The sequence below is a fragment of the Vespa crabro genome, chromosome 1, assembly GCF_910589235.1.
Source record: "Vespa crabro chromosome 1, iyVesCrab1.2, whole genome shotgun sequence".
NCBI classification, from domain to species: Eukaryota; Metazoa; Arthropoda; class Insecta; order Hymenoptera; family Vespidae; genus Vespa; species Vespa crabro.
In genome coordinates, this window is record NC_060955.1 from 15975329 (window position 1) to 15989194 (window position 13866).

The 13866-nt window shown below is 36.7% G+C and overlaps 2 protein-coding genes across 4 annotated transcripts in view; one reads left to right on the forward strand and one right to left on the reverse strand.

The window, feature by feature from the left end:
* Positions 1–13866, reverse strand: part of LOC124424580 (protein artichoke-like) — a 113523-nt gene that overhangs the window by 28950 nt on the left and 70707 nt on the right. The gene's annotated exons all lie outside the window — the stretch shown is intronic.
* On the forward strand, positions 1571–3472 carry LOC124424759 (maltase 1-like). Its single transcript, XM_046964280.1, has one exon. It carries the CDS (start codon positions 1593–1595, stop codon positions 3306–3308), a length of 1716 nt encoding a protein of 571 aa, XP_046820236.1. The 5' UTR covers positions 1571–1592; the 3' UTR covers positions 3309–3472.

Here is a 13866-nt window from a genome sequence, read left to right on the forward strand (position 1 = left end):
ACTTATGTTTTGGTTCAGGGCAGTTTAAAAGTTGATCAAAGTGCTTCGCAAGTATTTCACAGTTCTCAGCATTGCTTAGGCCAAATTTACCATTTTCATCTTTGAAGCATATGCTAGATGCTTGATACCCCTTTAATTGACTCCTAAAGTCTGATAGAAGTTTCGAGAATTATTTTTAACAAAGTTGTCTTGCATGTCAATAAGTTGTGGTTTTTCGAAAGATCTTTTGACTCCCCTTATTATTCTAGCAGTGTCTTTCCTTTGTTGTTTGAATTGGTCATGATGTTCAGTCTTCCCTGAGCATTTCCACTTTTTCCATTGTTTTGTTCTCTCCTGTAATGCATCTTCACATATTTGGTTTCATCAAGGTTTTTTTCTATGCTTGGCTAGTCCAAATATTTTCTGGGCTGCGTTCGTTATTTCTTTAGATAAATCTTGCCACTTCCCATGATGAGTTACTTTTATTCCTTCTTGAAATGTTTCCAAAGTTTCTTGTGTAATTTGAAATTTATTTGTGTTGTACTTATTTATTTTTTCCCCTCTTCTGTGATTTCTGTTGGGTAAGAATTTGAGTTTGATTTTAGACAAATTGTGATCGGAGTTATATTATCTGCTTCTTACTACCTAGACATTCATGATTTCCTTCATGTTTCTTTTGGATATAGCTACATGATCTAGTTGAAATTCACCTAGTATTGGATTTGGAGAAATCCATGTTTTACCTCTTCTTGGCAATTTCCTGAAGAAAGTTGACATTAAAATCATTTGAAAGTTTTTACAAATAGTAATCAATCTCATCCTATTTCTGCTTGTTCTTTGGTGTGCAGCATATTTTTCCACTATTGGTATATGAATTCTCTCTCTTCCTATTTGGGCATTGAAATCTCCAAGTAATATCACTACATTTGATTTTGGAATTTTAGACATTTCATCGTCCAGTAAGTTCCAGAATTCCTCTACTTTATTTGGGTTCTTCTTGTTGTCTTCATTTATTGGTGCATGACAATTAATAAAAGTATATAATTTATTTTTGCATTTCATTGTCAAAAGAGATATCCTTTCTGAGCGGGAGTTGAATTCAGCATTTGGATTCTATTTTATTTTAACCAAAAAAAACTTTGAAGATGTTAGATTTCCTTTATCGCTTTGCACAACTTCTTTCGGTATCAGCGATCGTTGTAAAGACCATCTATAAACTAACAAGAGAATTTATGATTGGTGTATTTCGACGAATTGTAAAAGAATTAGAATAACGAGCCGAACATAAACTGCAATATTGATAGATTACAAAGTGAAACGATAAAGGTAGATAATTAACATTTTGTTATCCATACGTTAACGATCTTCAGTACGCGTAGATTTATCACAGTAGATAAACAATCAAGATTTTTCATTTGTAATCGTACATCAAATACTTTCAATAAAGTTTTGTAAATAATATATCGCGAATAAATACTTCACTTGATTTATCGATATCTTATTTACATTATAACTGATAACACTTCTATATGCATACCTACTTGATATATTTTTTCAGCGGGTCGTTTACTATAAATGATGAAACGATGATTGAGTATGATCAGTAATCGAAAATGTGGGGAACGATCACGAAAGTTCTGTTATTGGGGCTTTGCCTTTCGTCGTTAGCTTTGGCTGCGAACAACGACTGGTACAAGAATAGTTTAATTTATCAGATCTATCCTAGAAGCTTTAAAGATAGCAATGGCGACGGTATCGGCGATTTGAACGGTATTACCAGCAAATTGGAGCATATTGCAGATATTGGTGCTGATGCTCTTTGGTTATCGCCGATTTATACCAGCCCTCAAGTTGATTTCGGTTACGATATTTCTAATTTCACAGACGTCAATCCAGAATATGGTACTCTGGACGACTTTGACAAACTTGTGGCAAAAGCAAAGTCACTCGGTCTGAAGGTAATACTTGATTATGTGCCAAATCATAGCTCAGACAAGCACCCGTGGTTTAAAAAGAGCGTACAAAAGATCAAGCCGTACGATGACTATTATATTTGGCGGAATGCAACATACGTTAATGGTACAAGGCAACCACCCAATAATTGGCTCTCCGCTTTTGGAGGTTTGGCATGGGAATGGAATAATCAACGTGAACAGTATTACTTACATCAATTCGCTGTTGGTCAGCCAGATCTTAACTACCGTAACAAGGATTTAGATCAAGAGATGAAGAATGTTTTTTCGTTTTGGATGGATCGCGGAGTCGAGGGATTCCGTATCGATGCGATTAACCATATGTTCGAGGATCCCAGATTCCTGGATGAGCCATCAGCTAATCGTCCTGACTTGCCACCGGATGACTACGATAGTCTCGATCATATCTACACCAAAAATCTGAACGAGACGTACGTCGTACTTTCAAGCTGGAGAAAGTTACTCAATGAACACTCTAATAAGATCAAAGGCGATTACAAGATTCTTCTTACTGAAGCTTACGCAGATTTTGATCTTACAGTGAGATACTACAACGCTGGTTCTACCGTACCATTCAACTTTATGTTCATGGCAGATCTTAATAATCAATCCTCAGCTCCCGATTTCAAACGTCTTATCGATCGTTGGATGAATAATCTTCCTTCAAAAGACACGGTTGCCAATTGGGTAGTCGGAAATCATGACAACCATCGAGCTGCTAGTAGATACGGGAAACAACGAGCTGATCAGTTGAACATGCTGTCTATGATTCTACCTGGTGTTTCTGTCGTTTATAATGGCGACGAAATTGGTATGCTGGATAGGTATTTCACTTACGAAGAAACAGTTGATCCAGCAGGTCGTCAAGCAGGTCCAGATAGATACTATCTTAAATCGAGAGATCCAGAAAGGACACCATACCAATGGGACAACAGTACGAGTGCTGGTTTCTCTACGAGTAACAAAACTTGGCTACCGGTGAATAGTAACTATAAGACCTTAAACTTGGACATACAGAAAAATAGTCTTGTCTCCCACTATAAGGTTTTCAAGGATATTATAGCGCTCAAGAAAACGCCTATTATCGAGAGTGGATCTCTTGAAAGTATTCTTGTTACCGAGAAAGTTTTGGGCGTTGTACGTAGACTTCCAGGATCAACGGTGGTTCTGCTGATCAATTTCTCGAATTCCGATGTTCAAGTTGATGCCAGAACATGGTTGAATATTCCCGAACAACTGGTTATCTATACTGCCAGTGTAGGATCTAATATCAACAGTGGTACCAAAATCAAAACCTCTTCTTATGTTTTGCCAGGGGCGTCTTCTGTTGTTCTTGCATCTCCAAATGTCTTTTAATATTAATTAAAGAAAACTTACATGCGTGAAGTAATTCTATCGATTATTGTAAGAACGATAACAATGGATTTTGGATTATTTATTATATCTTTTTAATTCCATTATATTGATCAATCCTTGTTATTTGTTTTATATTATAAATAAATGGAATGATGTACTGTTTATATAATGGTTTTATCTTCCAATGCCTATCCTTTGTCACAAAATCGTCCTAAGAGAAATATTTTTCGATTCAACGAATCCGCATAATACGCGCATTTCCAGCTTTGAACAGGAGAATCCTCGGTTCGTAAATATTTATAATGAAGATATCCAGAGAGAGTAGTAGTTTCTCTCGTCAAAAGTCACCCTCTTAACCATATACCGCCGTCACTCTCGAATAACTCTACGATTTCGCGAAATCCAAATACGCATACTTTCGTAACTCCAAGGCGTTTCCATATCTTAGCATAAAATACAGTAGTTTTAATCTTCACTTGTAAATCCATGTGAATAATCCGTGAATCTGAAGCCGTGTAAAAGTAAAAGAATCTTGTCTCACAAATAATTCGAACAATTTCATGTGCGATTATTTAACAACTTCTATCCTAGCCATTTTTACTCGTCGTCTTGTTTTAATTGCTCTTGAGAGTGTCGGGGGAAAAGACGCAAGTTTCTGGTGAGTTCGTCGACCCTAAATGGGGTATTTTTTTTAAAGGAAAAAAGTCGAAATAAAAGGTAAGGTGAAGAAGTTGCGCTGTTAAGTTATATATGGATTCAACGAACAAAGAAAAAGAGAGAGAGAGGGAGAGAGAGAGAGAAAGAGAAAGAGAGATAGATAGAAAGAGAGAGAGAGAGAGAGAGAGAGGAAGAGAGGAAGAATGCATGCGTGTTGAAAAATATACGCGTGTGCGTTGGTGGAAAATTTTAAGTTTTCATGCCGTCATCTACGACTATCCAACGAACGCGCAGCGCCAATCACGCTGAGTGCACATTCTTCAAGCTCTTTCTTTATACTTGACTCTCTCTTCCTCTCGTTCTACAAGGAGACAGTCGAGAGAAGAGACCTCTTCGCTTCCGTGCCATTCTCTTTCTTTCTTTTTCTCTCTATGACACAATGTACATACATATGGACGAATGTCTTTACATATGTACATACGAGAGCATGGCCAAGATCAATCTTTCGAATATTCAATTCTTCCATCTCTGTTCACTTTTCTTTTTCGTTCTGTTTTTTTTTTCTTCACGAAAACGTAGACTGCTTCCAGTAACCTCGTCGCATCTTGTTCGTCGTGAGATAACTCCGAGCGTCTTAATTAACACTCTGCTTCACCGCCTCGCCAACCCGATTTCTCTCTCGCTATCTCTCGGCTTGTCCTTCCATGTTAACCTTTCTCCTAGTTATCTACACAGAGTCTGAGTTTTCGGGTATATTTGCTTACTCCGAACTGTGCCAGCACATATACCTACAGAGATACGTATGTACTATATACGTTTTATCGATTAAGGCTCGTGACACCCCTGAGAAAGTTTTCGATTTTAATCAACAGTACGCTGTTGAGTGTGGGATTATATTAATCGAGTCTCTCTTTTTCTTTCTCTCCATCTTTCTAATTGGATAGTTTAAAAATATCTTTTTCCTTCTGTTTAGTAGTTCGTTCTTGCATTTTCTTTCTTTGTTGAAATGTACATATACATAGTTTCTTACATACACTGTTTCTATATATAAAATATCGTATTTAAAGAAGAACTGATTTTCACAAGATGAGCATGCTGAATATTCAAGTACATATATCTATGTATATATAAATAATACATATCTTGGTAAAATTAATAATTTTGTTTTGGTTTATAATCAAATTACATAATAGTATATCATTTGAATTATTTTCTATTGCCTGGCCATTTATTTATTTTATTGTAAACTCGTTTTATATTGCTCAAACGAGCTTTCTAGATGATATAACTCGTGACACTTGCTCGAAAGAGATTTTGAAACTTTGACTTCGTCACTTCTTATTCCGAGCGAAGTTTGATGGCATATTCTCTATTCGTTCTTCGCTCTTTCCATCTCTCCTTATCTCTCTCTTTCTGTTTCTCTCTCTCTCTCTTTCCTCCTCTCTCTCTCTTTCTCTCTCTCTTTCTCTATTCTCATTCTATCTAGGAGTGACATCATGCGGAGTGCACTTTAAGAAGAACTCGGACACTTTGAAATTCATCGTGAAATTGTACATTTTCTTTGTTATATCGGATAAACATGTTTCTTTTTCTATCTCTCTTTTTGTATTTCTATTTCCATGCTTTAAAGATGAAAGCAAACGACGAAATCGAGCATACAAATTCCTCACCCACTATCGTCTGACTTTGTCAAAAGTGTAGACTCGGTCATTCTTATTCCTCGGAGGTAAGCAATGTTCGGATTCTGACATCACCGGAAAACTCTTCCTCTTGCGGCTTACTTACTCGAACTATGTATATTGATGTGTATAGGAGAGGAAAAGAGATAGCTCACAGCGTCTTAATTAACGCTAGGCCCATCTCATTCGCCTTTTCATCCTTTCCCTACTTCGATGCTATTTCTTTATCTTTTATCCTCTTCTCACTTTGGAGACCGGCCACTAAGGAATATGCTTTCAAAGGAAATATGGAATGCCTAACGGTCTTCGCTAGATTTCGTTTTCCTCTTTCTTCCGTCCTTTATTCCTTCTCCTTCTTTCGTGCTTTACACTCTTTCCTTTTCAATACCATTCCGTTGGCCTTCAAAAACCTTAGTAAGGGTTGTAACCGCATCAAAGGGCTTTCTTAAATCGTACTGAGGACTTTGCATCAAACGTATGGTTATATATAGCAACTTCATTCGAGTAATTTTTAACTTTTCCTTTCTCTAATTGGCAGGAAGAATCATCTTTGTGATTTCATTAGGTTGGTTTAATGACGTGCAAAGATACGACGAAATTTGAGTACAAAGAAAGAAATATTTTTTGACTCGTTCGATGATCCTGTTCACAATTTTTGTTCCTATCCTTTTACCAAATTTCCCTTGTACGCTGAACTAGAAAAATTGTTTTTCTTTATTCTGCGCATAAAATGAAGCGCAAAGAAACGTAGTCGAGCAAAAAGCTGTAGAGCGAAAAGCTCGCATCGTTTCGCTTGAAAGAACGCATCACTTCGGGAGTCAGGGCTGTTCATTGTCGTGTTCACTGAAAAATATTTAACTGCAAAACTTATTCTTTCTTCTGTTTTTTTTCCTTCTTTCGTTTTCTTTTTTTCTTTTTAACTTATTGATTTCAGGCTTTTCAGAAGATATACTTTTTCAACGAGTCAAATGACATAATCAACACATTTCATCATTTATGTAGTTAATATTATACGCTCTTTCCAAATAACTTACAATGGATTTTCGTTCTCTAACGAACTAACTCTCACGAGTATACCTAATTCCTTCAGCTTTGTCGAGTTATAGTTTCGAACAGTAAGCTTCATTAAGACACGAATCATTGGAAATACTGTATTCAGAGAAGCAAGATTCGCTCAAGCGAGCAGATCGTGCGTTTGATTCGGCTGGACAATCTCCGATTGTACCGAACATACGGCCGAGGATTGTTATCACGTGTTACAGCAGCAATAGTAGAAGCAATAGTATGGCATTGCTAGTTTTGGTATGGAGAAGGAATTGACGGAGGAGAAGAGGGTTAACGGGGACGTTAAGCTATCGCCATATTGGCAAATAGTAAATATTGCCCTACCTAATTGTGCAGCCAGTGGTAGTAGCGATTTACACTGTATTTCAACGCACGGCATAAAGCACACTCCCTCCGAGAAGAACGGAGAAAAACAGAAGGACGAAGCGATAGACAGGAATGGAAGTAAAAAGGGTGTAGAGAGAGATGCATGAAGAGACAGAGACAAAAAGAAAGAGAGAGAGAGAGAGAGAGAGAGAGAGAGAGAGAGAGAAAGAGAGAAAGAGAGAAAGATAGAGAAAACATGATCAACCCTCTTTGCTCTGGTCTCGCTTGCTGCGTATGCTCGTTCCCTTTCGCGTACTACGAGAGAACGTGAGTAAGAGAGGAAGAGAGAAAGATCGTTGTTCTCTGTCACGGATAGGAACGATATTGCCTGGTAGATTTTATGCGTAGCCCGAATCCAATTATCCTGAATAATTTATAGCTGAATCACGGACATTAATGACATCGGCTCGAATTAGGCAGAGCTTTTCAAAATTGCTATCGGTAGCGCTCGAAATACTAGAGGGAAATGGTCCGAGAGTTCGACGTACCGATTGTCAATGGTTAATTGGCACGCTGTTCGTAGGCATTGAAAGAGGTAGCGGTGGATAAGGGCTGGAAGAAAATCTTGATTTTCTAATTGAAGACTCAATGTCGACGATTAATCATTTAAATGTGACATTCAATTTTATTCAACCTTTTTCAAGTCAACGTATGTAAATACGTTTTTATTTGTAAAAACGAAGTAATACGCAGAGATTATTTAATCGATAGATATTTGAATCGGAAAATTACACACAAAAGACCAATTGTGAGATTTTTGATAGACAAGTATAAGTAAAGGTTATAGAAGTCGGAGTTTCCTCGGCAATGAATAGGAAAACGCTATCTCTGCAAATAGAAGAAATAGAGAGAGAGAGAGAGAGAGAGAGAGAGAGAGTGAGAGAGAAAGAGAAAATAGCGAAGAATAAATCGAGCGTTTTACCTTTTCTCTTCTTCATTTTTCGAAGAAAGCATTATTTTGCTGGAAAGTACAAATTATTTTTGATTAATATCCGAAAATTCGTATTAATAGGTAATCAAACAAATTATTCGTACGATGCAGTTTATACGAAGAAATGGAAATCGCTTTGCTAATGAGAAGTAGACTCTGTTGTCTTTTGCAATAGTTCTCCATGTTAAACATATTTTTCTATGGTATTTATTATTTCAGATTAACTTAATACCGATTTTTTATATGCTCCATAAATAAATGATAACATAATAGCCATTTAATAATGTTCCTCTAGGGATTTTCTATTTCTATATCCATGATTACTTCTTGCTTCAAGTTTTTTATCCTCTGAACAAAGGACAAAGTCGTGAACCAACTTGGAATATTATTCGTTAATTTCGATTGCTTTGTATTCGAAATTTCACTATGAAACAACAAATGTTACTTCCCCTCTTTATTTTTGTTTTTCATATTTTAATATTCTTTATTCGTTAAATTATTCTCTTTGTCTCTCTTTCTTTTCTTTTTTTTTTCAAAGAATTTCAACTTGAACTACTAATATTGTCAAATTCTACGGTAATTCTTCTCTCTCAAAGAATGGAATAACTGGACCTAAAATTGTTGCGGAGATAGGCATGCGAAAAGAATATTGCAATGGCGGCTGTGACGGAAGGAAAGACCGGTTCTTGTGAAGTATTAGACACTATTTATCTGTTAACTTTCCATTCTCCGCCCAACTCTTACCAACGGAAATACTGTCTAGCGATGGTAGCTAGCCACGAAGGTAAAAGGAAGGAAGGAAAGAGCCGAGGGAAAATGCGGCAAAACGTGGAGGCTAAGGTATAAAGAAAGCCGTACTTCTTTTTTTCTCTTACTATCCTACCTAACCTTCTATCCTCGGTCTCCTTGCCATTCTGAAAAGAAAGTCTTTGCGAACTTCCTCGTTGACTTAATTTATATAACGTCGCTCGTGAAATAAATCGACGATGACACCCCGTACGACTATGTTTTCTAAATAATTACAGTTTATCCTATAGATTTCTCTATATCTGATATTTAATGGAAAATATAATTCATTTTCTGTACAAAAGATAAATTGTTAATTAAATGTAAAGAAGATAGTATATATATCTACATACCAGCAGGTACCGTGATTCAAATATGTGAACTTGCTCATTCAGAGCAAGTACGTGGAATGAAGTACAAGAGGAGACGAAGGGAATGGTGGTTAGACCGTTAGGATCGTATGGAGTTCGCGATGCAGACATGGCTAACTGCATTAGCTCCCTTCGGCCTTGTTGAGCCTAGCCGCCATTGCGAAGGAGAGAGGGCAGGAGAAGGGAGACAGGCTGGTGGTCCTTTGAGGCTTGTGTGGGTGCCGAATACCAATCAGTTATGTCAATTGGCCCCAACAAAGTAATGAATGGTAATTGCAAGGCCACCGGCTAGCACGTCCATCCATCGCACCCTCTAACACGCGATTTCCAGGTCCCTTCTCTTCGATTTCCCCGCCCTTTACTCCCAATATACGGACCATCTCCTACCCCTAACTCCCAACCCCCATACGGTAACCCTTCTAACTATCTCCCGTGTCACGTTCCGAATTTGCAACGAGCCTTTCCCATCGCTTTTAAATTCGTCTAATCGGATTCTCACGCGAGCCACGCGTCCAAATCACGCCACTTAATCATCGCCGTAGCCAAGCAAATCAATTTATAATACTCACTGGCAAGCTGGGAGTTTTAGTTGAGTTTCGGGCATCGTACGAATGATTCGTCGTTTGAGAGATCATTAGTTCGGGATCGTTAGTTCGAGATGGAATATTTTTGGTCGCTATGTAATTTTCAATTAAATTGAATGTTTTTATTAAGATTATTGCAACGAATTATATTAAGATATTTTCACATTTATTTCGATGTTATCAGTAAGATCTGTAGTTATTGAAAAAATGATAAACGTGTTGAAGTCATAGGGCTTGCGCTGTCCATATAATTCTATCGAAATCTCGTTTCCGATTAATTTCGATAGGAACGATTGTTGGGAGGAATAATCATCGGATCGAGTGCTTGGTGGAAACCGATTTTCCGTTTGATGCGTATCGCGTTAAAATAATTAAATTCCCTGTTTGCTGACATTTTCTTTCAACACATACACATACACACACAGATATGCATATATAGATATGTATATAGTTCGATTACTGTTTATGATCGAAATTGGTTTATGTGGACATTATCGTACATCCGTCGGCTAGCGGCAAACAGAGAAGAGAGTACTAATGAAATTCGTGATATCGATGGGAACCGTGAGATACCGGTAAACATTCGAAGATCGTCGCGCGAAATTGAAATTTGTCACTTCGACGTTGTTTGCATGCATTGCCATTTCAGGTTCATTGGAGAACTCTCTCTCTCTCTCTCTCTCTCTCTCTCTCTTTCTCTCTTTCTTTCTCCCTCTCTCTGTAGGTTACTCTTCTGATTTGGATTTCTGATATATCTTCTGTATTGCTGCTCGATCTATAGTCTTTAACTTTGAGTGTTAATAATGTTATTCTATTTATTAACCATATATATTTCAATCGTTTTGTTAAATAAAAAACAATTGCAATGGCTTGAAATGGAAATCGTTTGTAGTTAACTTCTTGATTCCACGATGCTAAAAAAAAATTCGAACAGAATTTTTAGATTTTTTCCAATATGTCAATGAATCACAATGAGAATGACAGAAGCGTTTGATGAAATAATTTTCTATATTATTTCCTCTTATTTTTTTTTCTTTTTGTCGATATTTTAAAGTATAAAAAGTCATCAAGAATTGAAAACATATGTACATTTTTTCATTTAAGCTCTATAATTTTATGACTTTTATCAACGACAAACGAATCTTTGTCGAATTCAATTGGATAGAAATGATTTACAAAGCTGTACTCGGCTGATTTTTGCTGTATTAAATGATAACCATTAATAAGCTTCCTATGTCCTTTGTACTCGAATGACGAGTTTTATACATTTTTTTCTTGTTACGAGTTTGGGGTAACGAGGACACGTATTACGAAGGCGAGCTGAAGGGGTGGGTTTATCGCGTGTGTCGCGATAACCATACGTTTGTTATCTCCCATCACCATCGGTAGTAAATATATATATCGTGAGTAATATTAATGGTCCGTATATCCTCCGGATTCGTTTGTAAAGATTTTAAGCTGAATCGATCGTTCGTATACGCGTAGAGAATAATTTTAATAACATAGTAATACTTTTTTCTTTTATTATTAATTTCGTCGGATTCATCGAAATTCTCGAGCAAAAAAGAAAGAAAGAAAAGAAGTTCTCTTTGTTCGGGGAGAAAAGTATCGTCTTCCGAGCGAAGCTTCGTGTAAATTGCTCGCAAATCAGACTCGATAAAATGGTAATCGCATCCTTTACAGCAGCCCACTCGACAAGTACGAGAAGAAGGGGAAAGCTATATTGTCTCCTTTACCAGCTTCGTTTCTTACCGACGTTGTTTTCAGTCGGTTCTTTGTGGGAAAGAAAAGAAGAAAAAGAAAAAAGAGAGACGTAATAATTCGGCGAGCCGTGACGTAACATGCTTGAAGAAATCAAATATAACCGCGAAGATGATTAATGGAAATCGAAAACGTCTGTCTTTCTTCCTATCCTATTCCTCTTGTTGTGATAGCGTTGTTAGAATTTACAAATAATATCGATTCAAGAGAAAATAACTTTTATATTTTTTTTTCGTACTGTGAATTTTATATCTCTTCCTTTTTATGACACTGTGTAAAAAGTTTTATTGGACATATTAATTCCGGTGGAATTAAATGGAATCTTCGATTAGAATCGGTTGATAGGTGAATGTAAATCGGAGTGTGAACTACGAGCAATGTCATTTAAGAGGATAACATAAATCTACTATCCTTCCCTTCGAATCCGAACGACCTAGAACAGTAGATAGCAATGCACGGTATTATCATTAAATTGAACGGAACGTTTAATAGCCGTAGTTTCGGCCAGCTATAATTGCTAATTCGTAGATAATTGGAAGCTCTGATCATGGGTAAAGCTCGAGAGACGTCGGCTGTGCGTTAATATGAGTTTTGAATTTACCTACTAGCATTTGTGCTTGCTGTTACATGTGAAATACGCAACCTCGATACTCTATAATCTATATTATTTCGTGCGAACATAGGACACTCGATGAAATGGTTTATAAAATTTATACTTTGTGGGATAATGCGGGAAATATCGCTCTATCAAATCTTCCGTACGTAATAAAAATTTATCTCTTACAACTTTCTAAGGTCTTAGAATATGTAGTAGTCTATGAACGCCTTGACCCACTTATTCGATTCGAACTTAACGCGATATCGACTAACACTGTTCCAGAATTTATTGCCCGTTTCTCTTTTACCTCCTTCTTGCTCCTTTAGAGTGGACATGTTAGATATCGCCGGAAAGTTCTCGCCGTTTTCGTAGGGATTTCTCGTAAATGCGGGTACGAAGAATGGTCATTGCTTGTACCCTGAAAGCGGAGAAAAGTACAAAGTGCTATAGATTATGAACGTAAGAGTGATAAAAAGACAGTACGGTTATCGAGATCTTTTTCAGAAGCGATGCTATCCTTTATGTTAGCGACGAATTCATGGCAAGTGTGGCCGACGGATAATATTGCAGACGTACGCTGTTATCGTCGCCGTAAAGCAAAGGGGCGTTTCGTTTTGTGCATTAAGAACCACCCCAAGAGAATGTCCGCGTACCATAGCTTGGAAGGGTTCCAATAATCGTGATAATTTATCGTGGCCAAGAGGGTTAATTCTCGATTAGAGAAAATGGAGAGCCTTTTGCGAGATCGAGCCAAGAAGCTCGTGCCAAAGTTGAATCGTTATTTGAAAAGGAGCTGTCTTTCTTTCAGTGAAATCAAATGTTTTCTCCTATCATTCTGTCTATTTCTTTCTTTACTTTGAAAGACGTTCGAAAGCCCATTCGATTTCCTTTCTGCTGAAGAATCCTATCTCGTTGTCTGATACATTCTTTAAAAAGTGCAGTGAGAAATTACTGTTGTCTTTTCAATTTCTTATAATTTCATTGTTATTTTAAATTAATTACATAGAAAGCACTTTTTTCTTACGTAGAAGGAATTTTGAGAAAAGCACTGATAATGTATCGTCAGTGAATAAAAAATTTTCAAAAATTTCACTTTCATACTATTTTTATCCCATGTTAATATATACGTTGCGTTTTAAAAAAGGAAAAGATAAATCCATTTATTTCTCAATTCTGAGTGGAGATTTTGTGTTTGTTTCTTATACTTCTATTGTTGTTTATTGTTAAATTGCTCTACGCGTTAAAATAGAACTAATTTCGGGAGAAAGACCAGGCGAGATGTGTGAGCGGACGGACGTGGATAGTTTAGCCGGATGTAACTCGTGGACTTGATAATTCGTGGTAAGAGGAAGTGTCCATCGTTGAAACGAGGCTAATGCAATTGGCGCGTATTTACCAACGAATATTCGTATATATATATGTATGTATATATATACACACATATATTATCAATATAGACAATGCATACATATATATATATATATATATACATGTTTATATGTGTGCTCTTGCGAGCATTATGTGGATTTATGCACTTTGCTGTACCATGAATGTGTATTGAAATGTATTTCAAGGCGAACACTAGTTATTAAGCCTGTTAATAAACATTTAATATCGTTCATTGAATCTCCTACCGGCGAAAAAGCGTTACGTATCTCATAGGACGTGCAATACCAATTCGGAATTTTTTATCATCGTATTTTAATTTTACAAAGTTTTCTTTCCTTTTTCATATAAAATCTCTCTCCTTATTATTAAAT

Bases quoted from the DNA above. Each gene is read 5' to 3' on its own strand.
- LOC124424759 (XM_046964280.1), top strand. From the start codon at position 1,593: ATGTGGGGAACGATCACGAAAGTTCTGTTATTGGGGCTTTGCCTTTCG.